The sequence below is a fragment of the Microcaecilia unicolor genome, chromosome 2 (assembly GCF_901765095.1).
Source record: "Microcaecilia unicolor chromosome 2, aMicUni1.1, whole genome shotgun sequence".
Taxonomy (NCBI): Eukaryota; Metazoa; Chordata; class Amphibia; order Gymnophiona; family Siphonopidae; genus Microcaecilia; species Microcaecilia unicolor.
Genome location: NC_044032.1, coordinates 132762344 through 132784304, shown reverse-complemented (window position 1 = coordinate 132784304; position 21961 = coordinate 132762344). Strand labels below are relative to the sequence as shown.

The following is a 21961-nucleotide window of genomic DNA, read 5'->3' as shown; positions in this document are numbered from 1 at the left end:
AACAGCATGGATTCCGACAATGGCAGCAGTACCACATTTCTCCGGCCCACCAACTTCACAAAGCCAATTCTCTCTCACTATTTTTTACTTCTCGCCATATTTTGCATACCTCTTCTCGTCAGAGCCAATTATCCATAAGCAGATCCTAGTTCAGTTCTTGCAAACTGTTCATGGACTCTCTGGTAGGCAGCACGTCAAACAGTCTGACCCATGCAGGTTATGTCAGCCTCAATGCAGCCCAAAATAGGAATGTTTTCTCCGTTGATGGCAGATAACTTCACCAAAGCATTTCTTAACTCTCCCCTCCATGTACCATCCAAAGAAACTTGTAGCAATGGTTGACACTTCCGACCTGGTATCCAGGCAGCACTGCACCATCACTCCTCCAATCTGGACCTACACCACTGGGCTAGTTCCAACAGTCTTGTCCCCAGTTCTGCTAGGGGCATATTCTAATCCTTTCTGCAATCAAATGGCTGGAGAAGGCAATGCCTTAGAAGTGGATGGTATAGCTTTGGCTGCAGACCCTACCTGTGGCATCTTAGTTACTGTCACCAGAGCAGCTGCACAGGATGTTATCTTGCCTGACACTGTTGCACTTGACACAGCATCTGATAAGCCCCCGGTAGACCTGGCCCAGGTTACATCTGACATATTGTTCCTGACCTTCTTGCTCCGGTACTGTCTTGCAATGTGCCTATGCCTGGTTTATTTCCTACCTTGCCCACTGCTCTTACATTGTGCAGACTACCCAGTCTGATTTGGTCCATTTTTCTCTTAGCTCTGGTGTACCACAAGGATCCATCCTGTCTTTGTTATTCAATGTTTTCCTAGCACCCCTTTTGATTCTAGTTCACTCTCTTGCATTTACCACATTTGTCTATGCTGACGACATTCAGTTACTCTACATCCTTGATCCACTAAATCCTCAAGACATCTCTGTTCTCAATGCCAAACTCACACAGGATCACTGACTGGCTCCAGGATAATAAACTGACTTTGATCCAAAGAAATCTAACCTTCTCTTCTTTAGCAGAAATAAAGACATTCCTCTTGCCTTACCAGTACTTCTTTGTGATATTCCCATCCCTCTGGCTTCCAGCATACGGATTCTTGGAGTCATCCTCAATGACAAATTGACTTTTCACCAATAACTTTCTAATGTCATTTGCAGGTCATTTTAGAAATTAAAACTGATCCGCTCCATTCGCTACCTACTCCAGCCATCAGCACTTAATGTCCTTGTTCATTCTTTGGTCATTAATCAACTTGACTATTGTAACTCGCTCTATGAATCTCTAACGTCTAAGGATCTCTACCGGATACAACATATCCAAAATAGTGAGAATCAATAGCCTTGATTCTCGTCAGCTTTTCTTGTAGGGCATATGCAAAAGCTCAAATATCGTCTCCTGAAGCATGTCTCTGGTCATAGAATTCCTTTACTTTAATGAACACTGGAACCTTATCCTCGTAGACAGTGCTCAACACCTCGAATAGGTCATCCACACTTTTCTGGGACCCAGGAGCCATGAACCTTGCCATGTCACGGGGGCCTGGCCCACCAGGTGATCCTTCACCAACTCCAGCTGATCCTCAGGGGGGATTTGGAGCACTTTCAGCGTGACTTTGGTGCGCTCAATCCAATCTTCAATGGTGTAGTCACTGTGCTTCTTTGGAGTCCCAGCAAAGTCAGGGATCTTCTTATCCAGCAGCACATACATTGCCGTACTTTGTGGTTCCTCTAGGAATAGTTCCAAGAGCTGCTGCTGCTCCTCCTGCATTCTTTGCAATGCTTCCTCTTACTTCTAGAACTCTTCCTCCTGTCTTTGCCACCTCTCTTGATGCTCCACTTCCTGTTGCTGCAGCCACTCTCGATAGGTGATCCACTTATCTCACAGCTCACGCATCGAGACGTCCATGTCAGCTTCCTGGATTGCCCCCAAACTCATTGGGGAAATAAAGGTCATGCTCAGGGACCTTCTGCTTACCACTACAGGGCTGGACACGCTCCCAAAAGCTCAAAACTGTATCCTGTCTGTGACGCCAAAACTAACTCTGTAGTGCCCCCTAGGTTTCGGCGGAACCTTTTCTCAGTGCAATAGCTTAAGCAACTATTGATCACAGCGGTAATGGTGGACAGGTCTCCCCTGAGAAAAGGCCCACTTGCACACAACACTATGTCACTAGTAAAGTTAACCAGAATAATGTTCAGGAGTGTATCAGCTCTCGCGATCATGAGTCAGAAGCCTTAGTAACAGTTTCTCTTAACTCTTATGAAACTTTGTTACACATTGTCCATGCCATTTAATTTTGTTTTCAGAGCATCATATAAATAGCTAGCATCTGGTCCTCTTAAGAATAAAACCCCAAAGTTATATAATGTTTACAACTTCCAAACTCCTCAAACACCTGACCATTCAGTTATAGCATTTTTCTCTGTTTCCCAGGTATGTGTTTATTCAGTTTTCACTTTCTTATCTAGCTCAACTCCTGAAGACAGGAACCCAATTACCCAGTCACCAAGCCATGCAGCTGGCAGCTTCAGATAAGTTCTTGCTACTGCTTTATTCCCTATTCAAGCCTACTCTGTTTCCTTAGAACCAGTTGCTTTGTGGTAAACTCACTTTTCTTCTGTGTCTGTTCTTTTAAAACAGGCTAACTATAGCCAGAAGCAACAGACTCACCTGTGCACAGGTAAATTTATGCATTATAGTGTTTTCCCTCTGTAGTGTCCAAACCAGAGTACTCAGCTTTGTAAAAGAAAACAAGGGAAAACTAAAAAAAAATGCACACTAAAGTTTTTAACAGAATCTTCTTTCTTCACTGGCTTGTAGCTTGCTTGCAGAGGGTACCATAGGAATCAGGAACAGGCACAAGGAACCGCAGAGATCAGGAACAGCAGCCAGAGGTAAGGACTGCCTTACTACTAAAAACCAACAAAAGAAAAACTTTTCTCCCTGTGTAGTGCCTAAAGTGTGCCCTGTCTCCTCAGCAGAGACCTATTTGTAGTTAGCTAACCAAAGAAAACAAAGATATAAGCATATGTCCCTGATTCTTCTCCTACCCGGCCAAGAAGTGTCTCCCCCTGGGCAAGGAAAGGGGTTTCCCTGCTTCCAACCCTACAATTTTCACTTGCAGATTTCTGTTTCCACAACTAGGGCTGTCCCATGAGTAAGCTTGGCCACTGCTTTAAGCCTGGCTACCAAGGAGCAGTGCAGCGCTACTCATAAAAGTGCCCAAGGAATTTGCCAACAGAGAATGCTTTTGAACTATTTTCTTGCACTGGCAAAAGCCCTAATTGGGCTCAAAGCCTGACATTCCTGTAGCCACTATCAACAACAACTTCTCTGTCCCAAAGCTAGCTCCAACTGCTGTGCAGCAGCCCAAGCCATTCTTGTGACAACAGGTCCTCTCTGACACTGTTCCACTCCCCAACAGCCAATCAGCACCTAGCTTATAAAATGTATGGTTTCTCCCAGAACCACAGAACTCTGAGCTTGTAGTTCTCAGCTCCATTTTCAACCCCTGAATCCCCATAGATTATAATGGGAAAAATATAGTTTTTATAATTTTAATCATAAAATTAATATCAATCACCACCAAGTTTGCTACCCTACTACTACTACTACTTAACATTTCTAGAGCGCTACTAGGGTTACACAGCACTGTGCAGTTTAACAAAGAAGGCCAGTCCCTGCTCAAAGGAGCTTACAATCTAAAGGACGAAATGTCAAGTTGGGGCAGTCTAGATTTCCTGAATATGGTAAGGTATGGTGGTTAGGTGCTGAAGGCGACATAGAAGAGGTGGGCTTTGAGCAAGGATTTGAAGATGGGCAGGGAGGGGGCCTGGCGAATGGGCTCAGGGAGTTTATTCCAAGCATGGGGTGAGGCGAGGCAGAAAGGGCGGAGCCTGGAGCTGGCAGTGGTGGAGAATGTATATAAGCAGCAGTTTGAGGAGTATTAGTGCAGACGAGAAGAAGGAGATGAGAGGAGAAGACGAACAGAGAAGGGAGACTCCAGAAGGCTAGAGAGAGAGGATGGCCCCTTAACAAGGGCATGAACTCAAAAGGAGGGAATGAACACATCCTCCTGGACGGAATAAACTCATCCTCCTTATTGTATAACTGGAGGGGATACACGCAACCTCCTGGAGGGAATAAACTCATCCTCCAAAACATAAACTGGAGGGAATGGACTCATCCTCCTATAAGTGAACATGAATCCTGAAGACTGTTTTCCAACTTTCTCCCAAGGAAGGAACTTCAGGAAACAAGAACAGAACCTGAAACCAATTCACAGCATTCAGACAATCATACAGGGAGGGCTCATGGCTTCATTTGCTATGACTAAAGGAAAGAAAATTACTAAGGTAAGAACCTAATTTTCCCTTCCTTGTCATCAAGCAGATGAAGCCATTACGTATGGGATGTAACAAAGCAATCCCTATAAAGGGTGGGAACAGGTCACACCACGCGCCAGCACTTGTGCTCCAAAACGCGCATCCCTCCTAGCAGCCACATCCAGCCTGTAATGTCGGGCAAAAGAGAGCTTAGAAGCCCATGTTGCTGCATTGCATATCTCTTGATGAGAGAGTGCTCCAGTTTCAGCCCAAGAGGAAGAAATCGCTCTGGTAGAATGCGCCTTAAAGGCTACAGGCGGAGACCGGCCGGCAAGCAGATAAGCTGAAAAGATAGTTTCTTTGAGCCAGCGGGCAATAGTGGCTTTAGACGCTGGAGACCCTCTGCGAGGACCTGATAGCAAAACAAACAGATGATCATAGATCCTGAAAGAGATAGTAACTCGCAGATACTGCAGCACAGTCCTGCGCACATCCAACAGGTGCAACTGCCCAAAAGATTCTGGAAACTCCTCCTTATCAAAGTAGGGCAAGAAAATAGGCTGGTTTAGGTGAAACGCTGAAACCACCTTAGGCATGAAGGAAGGCACGGTCCGAACCGTGACCCCGGACTCTGAGAATTGCAGAAATGGGTCTCTACAGGACAGCGCCTGGAGCTCTTGACACCCATCTCGCTGAAGTAATGGCCACAAGAGAAACGGCCTTTAGTGTCAAATCTTTCTCCGATGCTCACCGAAGCGGCTCAAAAGGAGAAGCCTGCAGGGCCTTCAAAACTAGCCCCAGGTTCCAAGCTGGACAGGGTGCTCGCACGGAAGGTCAGAGCTGAAGCACCCCACTAAGAAACCATGCCACATCTGGATGAGCAGCTAAAGACACGCCTTCAACCTTACCACGAAGGGAGGCCAACGCTGCCACTTGCAGCTGCAGGGAATTATAGGCCAAGCCTATTTGTACACCATCCTGCAAAAAGTCCAGAATCGGCGAGACAGGAGCCCGCATGGGTGTGATTGCTTTTGAAGCACACCAAGACTCAAACTGGCGCCAAATCCTGGCATAAGCCACGGAAGTGGAAAGCTTGCGGGCCTGCAGGAGAGTGGAAATGACTGTGTTTGAATAGCCTTTGTCCCTCAATTGTGCCCTCTCAATCGCCATGCCATAAGACCAAAGCGGCATGCGTCCTCCATGGCTACCGGGCCCTGTGACAACAGGTTCAGTACCAGAGGTAAAGGAAGGGGAGCCTCCACTAGCATCTGTCGGAGGTCCGCATACCAAGGCCTCCTGGTCCAATCCGGGGCGATGAGGACCACTTCTCCTGGGTGCAGCCGAATCCGCAGGAGCACGCGCCCTATCAAGGGCCACAGAGGGATCACATATAGTAGGCCCAGAGGCCAGGGCTGAGTCAAGGCATCCAACCCTGCCGAGCGAGGATCTCTCCGTCTGCTGAAGAAGCACGGGACTTTGGCATTTGAACTTGTCGACATAAGATCCATCACGGGCTTGCCCCATTTGGCACATATCTGCAGGAATACTTCGTCTGCTAGTTCCCATTCTGCTGGATCGATCTGATGCCTGCTTAGATAATCGGCTTGCACGTTGCTCTGACCTGCAATGTGAGCTGCCGACAGAAACTGAAGATGCAGCTCGGTCCAGTGGCAAATCTGTTCAGCCTGCGCGGCCAGTGCTCTGCACTGAGTGCCGCCTTGTTGATTTATGTAGGCCACTGCTGTCGTGTTGTCCGACATCACTCTGACAGCCAATCCTTCCAGGGTCACTTGAAAGGCCAGAAGCGCCTGAAACACTGCTTTCAACTCCAGGCGGTTGATGGAGCATTCCGACTCCTCGGGTGTCCATAGACCCTGGGCATGCTTCCCCTTGCAATGTGCGCCCCAGCCCTTCAGGCTGGCATCTCCTACTACTAGACACCAATCGGGGAACGCCAGCGGCATTCCTCACCGCAGCATACTGTCTGAGAGCCACCGCTCCATGCTGAGTCGGGCCACAGGGAGCCAAGAAAGTCTGCACTGATAATCCTGAGAAACTGGAGACCATCTTTGAAGTAGGGAATACTGTAGAGGTCTCAGGTGCGCTCTCGCCCAGGGCATCACTTCCAATGTGGCTGTCATCAATCCCAGCAGCTGGACAATGTCCCAAGCTCGCGGGCGGGGCATCCTCAGGAGCAGATTCTGAAGCTTGCACTGCCTTAGCTCAGGTAGGTATACATAGCCCGAGTCTGTGTCGAACCTGGTCCCCAAATATTCTAGAGATTGCGAGGGGGTCAGGTGACTTTTGACCATATTGACGACCCAGCCTAGAGATTGAAGTACTGAGACCACTCTGGCTGTAGCTTGATAGCTCTCTGTTACAGAGTCTTCTCTGATGAGCCAGTCGTCTAGGTATGGGTGAACCTGATACCTTCTCGCCTGAGCAATGTAGCTACTACCACCATTACCTTCGAAAAGGTTCGGGGCGCTGTGGCGAGGCCAAAAGGCAAGGCCCGGAACTGGAAATGTTTTCCCAACACCGCAAACCTCACAAACTTCTGGTGCAGGGGCCAAATTGGTATGTGCAAGTAAGCTTCTTTCAGGTCTAGAGACGTGAGAAACTCTCCTGGCTGTACCGCAGCAATGACGGAGCGCAGGGTTTCCATGTGGAAATGCCGCACTCTCAGGGACTTGTTTAATTCTTTTAAGTCCAGAATAGGGCGAAAAGACCCACCTTTTCGTGGCACCACAAAGTAGATGGAGTATCGGCCGTAGCCGTGTTCGGCGGGAGGTACCGGGGACACGGCCCCTAACTGAATCAGACCTTGCAAAGTCTCCTCTACCGCCGCCCGTTTGGCGGCAGAACCGCATCGGGGCTCCACAAACACGTCTCTTACTGGGGCGTTGAATTCTATTCTGTCGCCATCTCTGCTCAGGTCCAGAACCCACTGATCTGAGGAAATATTGGCCCACTCCTCAGCAAAGAGGGAAAGACGTCCTCCGATGACAGGAAGCGAGGATGGGGCCGGCGCACCATCATTGAGAGGGTCGCCCCTGAACTCCAGGCCTAGAGCCGGTGGCTGCGGAACGCTTGTCTGAGTGAAAGGAGTTCCTCTGCTGAAAAACGGGCACGAGAAGTGAACCCAGCAGAACGCCCTGGCCGGTACCTTCTAGCTTCACGGAAGCGAGGTCTTAAGAGGAGTGGACCGCCTGGCCCTTGGAGGAAGGCCTCGGCCTATCTTCGGGCAAGCGCTGGGGTTTAGGATCTCCCAGGCCTTTAACAATTTTCTAGAACTCCTCACCAAATAGGAGAAGGCCTTGAAAGGGCAACTTCACCAACCTTTGCTTAGAGGCCATGTCCGCTGCCCAATGTCGTAGCCAAATAAGACGGCGAGCCACCACTGCTACTGCCATTTGTTTAGCCGAAGCTCTGACAATATCATAAAGGGCATCAGTCAAAAAGGACAAGGCCGACTCCAGCCGCGGAGCCACATCCGAGAAGGGCTCCGCTCCATCTCCGGGCTGTTCCACTGCCTGTTGCAACCACGCCAGACAGGCTCTAGCAGCATAACAACTGCATGCAGACGACCGAACAGTAAGACCTGCAATTTCAAAGGACCGTTTAAGTGCTGCTTCCAGCCTACGGTCTTGTATATCCTTCAGGGCAACTCCTCCTTCCAAAGGGAGGGTAGTTCTCTTTGTCACCGCAGTGACTAGGGCATCTACTTTAGGCATTGCAAAGCGAGCCAAATGCTCCTCACGCAGAGGGTATAATTGCCCCATAGCCCTGGAAACTTTCAAAGGTCCCTCGGGGTCAGCCCACTGAGCGGAAATAAGCTCTTGGATGGAGTCATGCAAAGGAAAGGCTTGAGCAGGCTTTTTGGTACTAGCCATCCTAGGATTCACAGAGGAGGCTGTGCCACTGTCAGGCTCTTCAATAGAAAGGACCTGTAGGGCATCTGAAATAAGCGCTGGCAGCTCATCACGGTGGAAAATCCTCACCGCGGAGGGATCATCCAGATCCTGTGGTAATTCTGCACCTGACTCTGGCTCCTCAGACCACGAAGGCCTGCCAGAACTCTCCGAATCCTCACAGCCCGGCCACGGGGGGGGGGGGGGGGGGAGGGGGGGGGGGGAAGGAGGTGCACCACAATCTGAAGGGGAATTAGCCTTTCTACGCTTTTCTTTATGCCAATTATCAGGGAAAATAGCCTCAGCGGGCAGTCCCAGGCCAGAATCCACCGGGGGGGGGGGGGGGGGGAACAAATCAGGGGAGAAAAACTCGCCCTGGGCACCCAGATCCCGTCCGGGGCTAGTCGTTCCCTGAATAGCCTCAATTCGAGTTCCCCCCCCCCCCCCCCGGGCTCAGGGCTCTCCATCTCTACGGAGGCCGCGCCATGCGGCGAATTCAAAATGGCATCCGCTGACAGCTCTGAGCGGGAAGAATCATCGCTCGCCATGCTCAGGCCGGCTCTTACACCTGTACAGCACGATTTACAGAGCTTCGCTGCTGATTTGCGCTTGCCACACCAGGAACAGCGCTTTACATTCTCTGCCGCCATCGCCAAAAATGGCGGGAAAATTCAAAATGGCGGTTTTGCGCCAAAAACGCCCCGATCGCGGGCCCACCCCGGAGGAGTTAGAAAACACGCTTACCTCACCGGACAGAGTATCACAGCTCCGGTCCCATAGAAGAATCAAAGGAAAACCTCTGTTCCATTTTTTTTTTTAACGCTGTGAGAAAAGCAGAGGTAATAAGAACTCCGGGGGCTCAGATGAGTGGGAAAGGCAGGGAAAGGCGAACCAATGTGCCTGCATCCACTGAGTGGGAAAGGACAGGGAAAAGCAAGCTAATATGTCCACATCCACGGGGGCATGGGTAAGGCAGGGAAAGGGCTAACATGTGCCTTCAAAGTGAAGCTGCTATAGCCTCTAACACCCCGGCTAACAACTGGCAAGCCATGAGCCACCCCCAGGCAGATTTTTGATGGCGCTCAAAGAAGCTGCAGCCACCCTGCTTGGGGAGATAGAGAACACTGAAGAGGCAGTGGAGCTGGCTGGCCATGAGGCACTGTGAAAAGTTGAGTGCTCTCTATCTCTCCCTGCTGGTTGATGGACACAACCCATACGTAATGGCTTCATCTGCTTGATGACAAGGAACGAGTGCATTTGTAGGTTAGTAGGAGAAGCTTGAACTGTATGCGGTACCTAATCGGAAGCCAGTGCAGTGACTTGAGGAGAGGGGTGATATGAGTATATCGGTCCAGGCGGAAGATAAGACGTGCAACAGAGTTCTGAACGGACTGAAGGGGGGATAGATGGCTAAGTGGGAGGCCAGTGAGGAGTAGGTTGCAGTAGTCAAGGCGAGAGGTAATGAGAGAGTGGATAAGAGTTCAGGTGGTGTGCTCAGAAAGGACAGGGCGAATTTTGCTAATGTTGTAGAGGAAGAAGCGACAGGTCTTGGCTATCTGCTGGATATGCGCAGAGAAGGACAGGGAGGAGTCAAAGATGACTCCAAGGTTGCGGGCAGATGAGACAGGGACGATGAGGGTGTTATCAACTGAGATAGAGAGTGGCGGGAGAGGAGAAGTGGGTTTGGGTGGGAAGACAATAAGCTCGGTCTTGGCCATGTTCAGTTTCAGGTGGCGGTTGGTCATCCAGGCAGCAATGTTGGATAAGCAGGCCGATACCTTGGCCTGGGTTTCCGCAGTGATGTCTGGTGTGGAGAGATAAAGCTGGGTGTCGTCGGCATAAAGATGATATTGGAAACCTAACCTTCCACCCTTCCCTCAGAACTCCTTATGGTTTTAAATCTTCAAAAAAACCTGACACCTCGGATACCGCATAATTTCTACGCAAAAATACTTGAAAATAACAACAAAATTCCCTGATAGCTGCATAAATGATCAAAAAAATTCCACACTAAGGGGTATGTTTACTAAGGTGCGTTAGCATTTTTAACGCACCTATACGTTTCTATGGGTGCATTAGCATTTAATGTGCATGCACCATTTATGCACATTAAAAACGCTAATGTGCCCATAGCGCCGCTTAGTAAATATAGGCGTAAGAGCTATAACTGACAGAAACCCCAAACATACGTTCTAGAGTCCGCCAGCCTTCTTATCCTGAAATTCCCACTTCGCTAGCAAAAATAACATTTTTCCAAGACCAGACCCCCATGTTCCACTTGAGGGAAGTCCCTAGAGACTCCTACCACCAAAAAGAATGTACTTTTCCCCAGTGCCTCAGCAAACTTGGAACCCAAATCACATTTTAATAATTAAAATAAAGATACCAAAGGCCCACAGCACCTCTTACCTGGCTCCCAATATGCCAAAGATGCCACCTCCACCTCCAAATTCAGTCACTCCATGCTGCTGGAAAAACACCTGCGATCTCTCCAGAGCTCTGCCGGGCAGGCCCAAAAATTGAGGCACCCGGCTTCACTTTGGGCCTACCTCGAGCTCCAGAGCATGTGCAAAAATTTGCATATGCGCAGTTTGCTTTAGCCCTAGCAGACTGGGCCAAAGCAGGCCATTTTCCTGCCAGACAGCCTCCTGTCTTCAGTATTCGCGGCAGCATACCGTTGTGCCTGCTGAGATTTTGCACACCTTCAGCCCCGGACACATTCTAGACCTGTTTCAGATCTCAAAAATATCGGGACAGTTACGGGTCAGCCCTGGAATGACCAGGACTGGCCAGCATTGCCCTGCAGCAAACACATCCCGCCCAGAGCCTTCAGAACCCTCCCCCCCCCCCCCCCCCCCAAGTAGATTAAAAAAAACAACAACTTTATATTAAAAAAAATAAACAAACCCTGCTCACATAAGCAATCAAATGAAACTGAGATACAGTGGCCTCTCTTTTGCAGGAGAACAGGCTTCTTGTACTGTATGGTACCTAGTGAGTTTTAACTTTGAATGAGGAATGTAGAATTACCTGTGAGTGTTTGAAGACCCAGTGACGTAAGACATTCAGAACTCTATTAGTTGCTGCTCGGCGTATTATGAATTCCTTGTCACACATTCGTTCAGAGTTGTTAAATCCTATAAGAAAAAAAATTGTCTTTATTTGTTGGTTTCTTCATTTCACGCATTTAACTGGTGCCCTTATTTATGACACATTGCAAAAACATGCTAGTCCATAAATATGGGCTAAAGTTATTAAAGCACACTACCACATTAGCAAGCACTAACACACATTAACATGTATTTCTATTGCAGGTCCCATTTTATTTATTTATTCATGACATTTATACCACACATTAGCCTGAAATCATATATTTAATGGGACCTATCTATATAAATAAAACCCACCTCAAACGTTCTGAAGCTCACCCCATGGCAGTGAAGCACTCAACTCCTGTACTGTTCAGTAGGCTAGGCTATGACCTATGAGGACCACTCACCCTCACTCATAGACACGGCCCTCCGCCACGCCCCATCTGCACATAAAACGCACCCTCAACATTCTAAACCTGACTTTGTGGCTTCAGAGTTCGTAAGTTCGAAGCTCTGTAACCACTTTTAACGATCAGGTATCTGTGCCCCGCCCTCACGTCAAAACGTTATGACGTCGAGGGCGGGTACTAATGACCACAACTACACTCGCTGACATAGGCCCTGCCCATCCCCCTACCCTCCACATCCACACACGTCACTCCCTTCCTCCATCCGTCCCACTTCAACCCCCCTCACGCCCCTCCCACCGAGTTCACCCCTCCCTCCGATTTGAACACCCTCCCGGAGTCCCTTCCTGTTTCTGCCCTCCCTTCGTGTTCCTTCAAAACCTCCCCCGAAGCCTCTGGCTGCTGCCCACCACCCCAGGTCACTCGCTCACTCCCCCACCCAGGTCACCGCACCGCCCACAACTTTGCCGCTCCACCCGCCTCCCCCCCTTTTCTAAGAACGCCCCACGCCCCCTCCATTGAACTAACACAGCCAATACCTCAGAAACGCAGAAGTACAGAACATTGCTTCTCTTCGGCTCTTCTTCCCTCCCTACCCTTCCGGAACTTACGTCACACGAGGGCGGGACAAAAGGAGGGAAGAAGACCCGAAAGGAAGCGATGTGCTGTACTGTTGCGTTTCTCAGGTATTGGCTGTGTTACTTCAATAGAGGGGGCGTGCGCCGTTGTTACAAAAGGGGGGGAGGCGTGTGCAGCGGCAAAGTTGTGGGCGGTGCGGTGACCTGGGTGGGGGAGTGACCGACCAACCTGGGGTGGTGGGTAGCGTCCACAGGGACGGAGGAAGGCGCAGAGAATCGGTGACCGATGATCTCGGGGGCTGGGACGACTGCACAGCTCTGGGGGAGGGGCATGGATGGCCTGGCCTGCTGCCATGCATCGGAGGACAAACACCTTGCTAGCGCCCGTTTCATTCATTTCAGAAACGGGCCTTTTTTCCTAGTTTACTAATAATGTTAACAATGTTAGTGCATGCTAACGTAGTAAAGAACTTATAGTATTGCAAGACCATACAGACAATAAGAGTATTACTAACTAACCACCTAGTATACCTGAATGTAACTCACCTTGAGCTACTACTGAAAAAGGTGTGAGCAAAATCTAAATAAATAAATAACTGTATTAACTGAAAATATAGAGAAGGGTCACAATGTCTACTTCTGGATTCTAGGTGACAGAGTAGATAGAGGGGAGTTCACCCCAGGCCTGTGGACAACAGAAGGTCATTGTGAACAGACTTCATTTTGATTCTAAAAAATCAATTTTGATTATGAACAAAGCTAAAAGAAGCTATTTGCCTAGTTTTGCTTACTTTGCAAAGTACCTGTACAACCAGCTCCTACCAGTTGCACAGAAAAATAGAATAGAGGTAGATGGGAAAAAAGGAAAGTCTAGGGCCCCGCTACGAAAAGAGGAGATGAAGACAAATGTCTGTCCATTGTTGGATCCCCTATTGGTCTGTAAACTTGTTTTAAAAGGTTTGAGACTGACAGCCCCTCTGTAATGATTACATCAGTTGGGACAAAGCCTGATCTGATTACAAAGATATGCCACAGAAGTCAGCTGGGCAGAAAGAACAGAACAAACACCACCAGCAAGAAAGAACAAAAAGGACATCAGAGAAGAATAGAACAAAAAAAAATGCCGACCATGAGCAGGGAGAAAGCTGAGTCCCAGGAAAGGCTACCTGGAACATTCCACATTCTTTGAACATTCTTGGGTGAGACAAATCCAGACTGCACATACCTTCTGGGCTAGTTAGCAAATATTAACTTTTGGATAAGTTTGGATAATCGTTTCAACAAAAATCCATTTTCTCCCTTGTTTTATAAAGTGAGTGCCTACATGTAAATGTCATTTGTGTGCTCAGATTGTAGAATACTGGCTCTTAGGGATCCTTTTACTAAGGTGCGCTGAAAAATGGCCTGCGGTAGTGTAGACGCATGTTTTGGGAGCACGCAGAATTATTTTTCAGCGCATCGACAAAAAATGCCTTTTAAACATTTTTGTCGAAAATGGATGTATGGCAAAATGAAAATTGCCGTGCGTCCATTTTGGGTCCGAGACCATACCACAAGCCATTGACCTAGTGGTAAGGTCTCACACGGTAATGGTTTACATGCATCAAATGCCACTTGACGCGCGTAGCTGCTGCGTGGCAGAAAATAAAAAATATTTTTCTGACATGCATAGCGGACGTGCGCCAAAACTGAAATTACCGCAAGGGCCATACGGTAACCGGGTGGTAATGCCAATTTGGCATGCGTTGGGCGCGTGTAGATGCCTATGCGGCTTAGTAAAAGGGCCCCTTATGCAGATGAATGCTACAGATTGACACATAGCTGGGAACTAAGTGGTATTCTACTATCTTAGGGGTCCTTTTACAAAGGCGCGCCAATGTTATTAGCATGCGTTAAACACTAGAGACACCCATAGGAATATATGGGTGTTGCTAGTGTTTAGCGTGTGCTAAAAATGCTAGCATACTTAGTGTGCAACTTGCATAGCGCAAGGGGGTGTTCATGGGCAGAGCATTATAGAATAGTGTCATTTATACACTAAAGTGCCACATTTAGGTGTGCGTATTTACATATGCCATAGACATGGCGTAACTGGGCACGCCTAAATGCTGGCATATAGAGAATGACACGGGGACGGGGACCTGCAGTAATGAGGATGGGGACAGAGCCTGAGGGGACGGGGCAGGGATGGGGACAGAGCCCATGGGGATGGAAACAAACTTTATCCCCGTGTCATTCTCTACTTTAAAGTCTGTTAATGAACTGGACTGTTATTTATGTCTCAGTGATGCATGGGAGATCCTGTACATTCCTGATGCAAGCACATCTTGCATGGGGGATCCTGTACATTGCTGCTACCAGTACATCTTCTGAGATGACATCTTCTATTGCAGGAAGGACTATGGAAGACAGAATCCTGAGACTGCTGATGACATATTCATCCACAGATTTAAAAAAAATCAAAACATTGCTTCACAGGGCATATTTCTCTCCTGCTAGGGCATACAGAACAGGTTGTATTTTGTACCTCTGGTCAATTTAAGAGGGTGGATTAGGATTCCTTGAGGTAGTAGAAATCAGCTATTGTTGTGGTTGGAAGGGTAGAGGGTGGTGGTGAATTTATTATAGTTGCTCATTATTATTGTTTTCTATTTGTAATTTATAAACAACAGTTGCACTGCATATTGTTCCTTTTTATACTTTAATAAAAAGATTTAAATATAAAATCATAAGCGTTCAAGGCTTCTGCAGGTGAGGACGGAGCCCATGAGGATGGGGCAGAGACAGAACCTGTGTGGATGGGGTGGGGACAGAGACAGAACCCACAGGGACTACTACTATTTAGCATTTCTATAGCGCTACAAAGCGTAAGCAGCACTGCACAAACATAGAAGAAAGACAGTCCCTGCTCAAAGAGCTTACAATCTAGTAGACAAAAAATAAAGTAAACAAATCAATTAATGTGTAGAGAAAAGAGGAGAAGAGGGTAGGTGGAGGCGAGTGGATACAAGTGGTTACGAGTCAAAAGCAATGTTAAAGAGGTGGGCTTTCAATCTAGATTTAAAGATGGTCAAGGATGGGGCAAGACGTAGGGGCTCAGGAAGTCTATTCCAGGCATAGGGCGCAGCAAGACAGAAGGAGCGAAGTCTGCAGTTGGCAGTAGCGGAGAAGGGAACAGATAAGAAGGATTTATCCATGGAGCAGAGTGCAAGGGAAGGGGTGTAGGGAAGGACGAGTGTGGAGAGATACTGGGGAGCAGCAGAGTGAGTACATTTATAGGTTAGTAGCAGAAGTTTGAACAGGATGTGAAAACGGATTGGGAGCCAGTGAAGCGACTTGAGGAGAGGGATAGTATGAGTAAAGCAACCCTGGCGGAAGACGAGACGGGCAGCAGAGTTTTGAACCGACTGGAGAGGGGAGAGGTGAAGTGGGAGGCCAGCAAGAAGCAGATTGCAGTAGTCCAAACGAGAGGTGACAAAGGGTGTGGATGAGGGTTTTGGTAGAGTACTCAGAAAGAAAGGGGCGGATTTTACGGATGTTGTAAAGAAAGAAACGACAGGTCTTGGCGATCTGCTGGATATGAGCAGAGAAGGAGAGAGAACAGTTAAAGATAACCCCAAGGTTTTGAGCTGAGGAGACAGGGAGAATGAGAGAGCCATCAACAGAAATAGAAAACGGGGGGGAGCGGGGAGGTGGGTTTGGGGGGGGAAAATGAGAAGCTTGGTTTTAATCATATTTAATTTCAGGTGGCGTTGAGACATCCAGACAGCAATGTCAGACAAGCACGCTGAAACTTTGGTTTGGATGCAAGGTGAGTTATCAGGGGTAGAAAGGTAGATTTGGGAGTCATCAGCATAGAGGTGGTAGGAAAAGCCATGGGATGAGATTAATGAACCAAGGGAAGAAGTGTAGATAGAAACGAGGAGGGGACCAAGAACAGAACCCTGAGGTACGCCAACAGGCAGAGGGATAGAAGTAGAAGAGGATCCACCAGAGTGAACACTAAAGGTGCGGAGGGAGAGGTAGGAAGAGAACCAGAAAAGGACAGAGCCCTGGAATCCAAGTGAGGACAGGGTATCGAGAAGTATGCTGTGATCGACAGTGTCAAAAGCAGCGGAAAGATCAAGAAGAATGAGGATGGAATATTGACCTCTGGATTTAGCCAGTAATAGGTTATTGGAGACTTTAGTAAGCGCAGTTTCGGTTGAGTGGAGAGGGCGAAAACCAGATTGTAGTGGGTCAAGAATAGCATGTGAGGAGAGAAAATCAAGGCAGCGGCGGTGAACAGCACGCTCAAGTAATTTGGAGAGAAATGGAAGGAGGGAGATGGGTCAGTAATTAGAGGGACAAGTAAGGTTAAGTGAAGGCTTCTTAAGGAGAGGTGTGACCACAGCATGTTTAAAGGCAGCAGGGACAGTCGCAGTGGAAAGTGAGAGGTTGAGAATGTGACAGATAAAAGGAATAAGAGCAGGAGAGATGGCATTAAGAAGGTGGGTGGGAATGGGATCAGAGGAACAGGTGGTACATTTTGAGGAAGAAAGGAGAAGTGTAGTTTCCTTAATAGTAACTTCAGGAAAGGAGGAAAGGGAATGAGGGGAAGGAGAGAGAGGGGAACGGACTAGTGGAGGGAGAGGTGGCGAGGTAGAGAATGCAAGGTTTATCTTTTGAACCTTGTCGTGAAAGAATTCAGCAAGGGTCTGAGGAGATAATGAAGGGGGAGTTGGGGGAGGGAGCACCTTGAGGAGAGAGTTCAATGTGGTGAAGAGAAGTCGAGGGTTAGAGCCAAGAGAGTTAGTCAGCTGGATATAATAATCCTGTTTGGCGCGTAAAAGAGCAGATTGGAAGGAGGTCAGCATGAACTTTAAAGTGTAAGAAATCAGCAAGGGCCCGAGATTTCCGGCAGAGCGGGTACAGGAACGTAGGTAGCGGATATTAGAAGTCAGCCAAGGTTGGGGTTTTGTACGCCTTATAGGGCAGGTCATCAAAGGTGCAAGAGTGCCTAAGGCAGATGATAGAATATTGTTGTAAGAAGAAACAGCCTCGTTGACAAACGTGGATGGTGCCACAGTCGAGAGGAGGTTTGAAACATGGGAGAATAGAGATGAAGAGTCAATACCATGAAGATTCCTAGATAAATTAGATAAGATAGGACGGGACTGGGAGGGAGGAGATTTAAGTGTGAAAGTTATAAGATGGTGATCAGAGAGGGGAAGATCAGAGGCAAGGAAACTAGAGGGTGAACAGTTGGAGGAGAAGATAAGATCAAGACAGTGACCATTTTGATGAGTGGGGGAGGTGGAGCATAGTTGGAGATTAAAGGAGGATGTTAAAGCGAGTAACTTGGAAATATAAGAGTTAGAAGGATCATTAGCAGGAATATTAAAGTCACCAAGGATGAGAGAGGGGGAGAAAGGATCATGGAAGAATGTAAGCCAGGCATCAAAGTCACTGAGAAAGGATGAAAGGGACTTATCAGGGGGACGATAAATGACTGCTATTCGAAGAGGCAGAGGAGAGAAAAGGCGGATAGAGTGGACTTCAAAGGAGGAAAAACAGCGAGATTGAGGTGGAAGAAGGGGTTGAAATCTGGAGGAGGGAAAGAGAAGTAATCCAACAATGCCCACGTGGCCGGCAGGGCGAGGAGTATGTGAAAAAAGATAACCGCCATGGCAGAGGGCTGCGACTGAAGCAGAGTCATCAGGGCAGAGCCAGGTTTCTGTTATGGCGAGCAGATGGAGGTGATGTGAGATAAAGAGGTCATGAACATATGGGAGTTTGTTGCAGATAGAGCGGGCATTCCAAAGGGCGCAAGAGAAGGGCAGAGAAGAGGAGGAATAGTGATGAGGTTAGAGAGGTCACGGTGAGATCTGCAGAGTTGGGATAATAGTTGGTGAGGAGGACCAGGATTGGGATTGATGTCACCGGCTGAGAGTAAGAGAAGGAGTAAAAGAGAGTGGAGGAGAGTAGGAGAGGTGTGGCCATGAAGGTGTCAAAGGCGAGAGGTATTTAGGTGGAATGGGGAAGGCAAAATGGAAGAAAGAAAGAGATGAAGATTAAAAGCTAAGAGAGAGGAAGAGGGTAGGAGAGAAGGTGAGGTGATGAAGTCGATGGATTGGCAGTGAGTTCCTGTAGTGGAGAGAAGTAGTGGGAGAGGGAAAAGATTAGGAAGGGACAGGGCAAGAAAGAGAATGTGTATAGGGGCCATAGCATGATTCAGAATTAGGCAGTGGCCTTCCTAGCCTGGATGGCACCCGGGGCGGATTGCCGATGCTCCCCCTCCCCCTCGGCGAAATGACACCCTCTCCTGGGTGCACGCCGCTGGGGGGGGGGGGGGGGGGTGCCGCAGCGTGCGCCTGTCGGCCCCGAAAAGTTCGCTAACTTCACTCGTTCGCTGCAGCTCCCTCTGCCCCGGAACAGGAAGTAACCTGTTCCGGGGCAGAGGGAGCTGCAGCAAACGAGCGAAGATAGCGAACTCGGAGCCAGGCGCACGCTGCAGCACCCCCCAGCGGCGTGCACCCGGGGTGGACCGCCCCCCCCCCGGTACGCCACTGGAATTAGGTATAATTGGGTGAGGTCAGTAGTGACTGGGAGAAAATAGATGTAAAGGGAAAAATGCCCCGTGCGCCATTAGTCGCGCGGCACCAAGAGCCGAGGCCCTGAGTGGATTGGAGTGGACCTGGGAGTCACCCCGGAGAAGGCTGTAAAGGATATGCAGATGAGCTGAAAGTCCTCCACAGCACCTGAAAGGCAGCCGGTGGTAGAGCTGGGCACCTCTCAGCTGAGGAAGGCTTACCAGGGGTTAGGCCGAAGCCAGCATTCCACCCCTGAGGGTTGCCTGATCCTAGCCAAAAAGCACCTGGAAACCCTGGCACTTGGAGCAAGGGCCCTGGGAAGATCGGGGTGGACCTGGGAGTCACCCCAGATACAGCTGTGAGGAAATGCAGAAGACGGGGTGGGGACAAACTTTGTCCCTGTGTCATTCTCTACGGGCATGTAAATGCAGACTTAAAGTATTCTATAATGGAATCTGGGCACCTAGATGCGGTTATAAAACTTGTGCTTAACACCCAGCATTCTGGAATTTAACATTTGGCACACTTTACAGAATTGCCCCAATATGTATTTCTGCTGTCTCTTTTTATCATTCTGCCCGGCAGTACAGAAGGTATAGTAAAAAGCAGTTGATGAGATAAGAAAATATGTCAAGAAGAAGAATAGTGAGAAATAATGACAGACTGAAAACCATGAATGCATTTGGAGGTGAATATAAGGATTTATTGACTTGGAGCCATTGTAGGACAGTAAATGAAGGTGATGCATGATACTGACAAAGTAACTGACAGTAGAAATGGGTATGAGTATTTGGGAGGATTGGAAAGTACATAAGTATATAAGTATTGCCACACTGGGACAGACCAAAAGTCCATGAAGCCCAGCATCCTGTTTCCAAAAGTGGCCAATCCAGGTCACAAATACCTGGCAAGATCTCAAAAAAGTTCAATACATTTTATGCCGCTTATCCCAGAAATAAGCAGTGGATTTTCCCCAAGTCATTTTAATAATGGTCTATGGACTATTCCTTTAGGAAGCCATCCAAGCCTTGTTTAAACCCCGCTAAGCTAACCAGCTTTACCACATTCTCTGGAAACGAATTCCAGAGTTTAATTACACTTTGAGTGAAGAAAAATTTCTCCGATTCACTTCAAATGTACTACTTTGTAGCTTCATCGCATGCCCCACAGTCTCCTAGGAAGGGGAAGGAGTGTAATCAGGTAGGATGGCAAACTAATTATCACAGTAATCAAGGAATGAAATGAAGAAACCTCGAAGGAGACAGCAAAAAGTATCAAGTATTAAGAACAATCTTATTTTAGCAGGTTGGTATACAGCCTGCCCATGTCTAGGTAAAACAACTGGAGAACTCTGATTATCGTTATCCAGACAGACATCCCTAACTGCTTGGCTAGGGCTGTGGTACCAGGAGACTTCACTGGCAATTACACTGGTTGTTTTGCCTTATTTTAACTCTCCTATTTAGTGCAACCATTACATTGAAAACCTTGTAGAAAAAAATTACAAATCACAGCTTGCTAAGGAATCTATTATGAATGCACCCTGGGCTTTAAATGCTGCTTCCAGGTGCTATCCATCCTGAGGAACAGAAGCTGGGCTGAAGAACTGAACTCTGATCTCCACGACAGTTCCTATAAGAGAGCCTTTAAACATGTCTTTCGTGTTTTTCCTAAGGAGTTTGTGATCAATGATATCAGAACAATGTGACATTATAGTAGAGTATGGGGGATAGGGGGTGGGAGGGGAAGCAAATGGAAAGCAAACATATATAGGGAGGTCAACAAGAAAAATGAGGTGGTAATGCCCTGGGCTGCAAAGACACTGTGGGGGCAATTCTCTTTAGGCTGTCTAAAGTTAGGCGCAGAGATGCTGAATGCTAAGCATGAATTCTATTACAGCAACTGCAGTTACAGACTACTAGTGTACAGAATATGCTAGCTTAATGGCTGATGTAAATGCTTGCACCTTAGGCGCATAATGTGCACAAGTGCTGGGTATGCTCCTGATCTGCTCATGCCCCTCCCAGGTCCATGCCCCCTTGCAGTTGCACTCCATGGATTTTGCACATATAATTTTGTAGTTAGCTTAACAGAGTTTAAAAAAGGATTGGATAATTTCCTAAAATAAAAGTCCACAAGCCACTATTAAGATGAACTTGGAAAAATCCACTGCTTATTTCTAGGATAAACAGCATAAAATCTGTTTTGTTGTTCTGGGATCTTGTGAGGTTACTTGTGACCTTGATTGGCCACTATTGGAAACAGAATACTGGGCTTGATGGACCTTCAGTCTGTCCCAGTATGGCAAAGCTTATGTTCTTAATTAATAGAATATAGACTTAGGGCAGTTACGTGTTTAACTGCTACTTAGTGACAACTGACACCATTTAACATCAACTACAGACAATAATTGATTGCTAATGCCAATTAGCACCTATTTATATTAAGTTATACCCATAATTGACAGTATTTTCTAACTTGTGAATGCAACCTTGTACATTAAGCGGAAAATTGGACACAGAGGTTTATACAATTAGGGTATGTGGGTAATAAAACTGAATAAATATAAAGCCTTATTTTGCATAAGGTGTCTAAGGGGTGCTGGGGAAGTTTGCAGTCCATCTGCATATTCCTCCCAGTGTCCTGCACAATGATTCTTAGCTGTGGCTTCCCCGTGTCCATCTCAATAACAGACTACAGATTTTTCCTCCAGGAACTTGTCCAAACCTTTTTTAAACCCAGATATGCTAAACTTCGTTCCCATATCCTCCGGTGGTGAGTTCCAGAGCTTAACTATTCTTTGACTGAAAAAATATTTCCTCCTATTTAGTACTTCCATGTAGTTTTATTGAGTGTCCCCTGGTTCTTGTACTTCTTGAAAGAATGAAAAATCGATTCACTTTTTCCCGTTCTACACAACTCAGGATTTTATAGATCTCAATTATATCCCCTCTCAGCCATCTCTTTTCCACCTGAAGTAATTCACTTATCCCTTATTTGTCCTGTTTGTCTATTTTGATTAGATTGTAAGCTTTGTTGAGCAGGGATTGTCTCTTACA

The 21961-nt window shown here is 47.6% G+C and overlaps 1 protein-coding gene across 1 annotated transcript in view; it reads right to left on the bottom strand.

The window, feature by feature from the left end:
- The window catches only part of RASGRF2 (Ras protein specific guanine nucleotide releasing factor 2), an 839627-nt gene that overhangs the window by 126491 nt on the left and 691175 nt on the right, over positions 1 to 21961 (bottom strand). The window contains exon 18 of the mRNA XM_030193334.1: positions 11284 to 11390. Within this exon, the coding sequence (XP_030049194.1) occupies positions 11284 to 11390 (107 nt within the window). The remainder of the gene's footprint in view (positions 1 to 11283; positions 11391 to 21961) is intronic.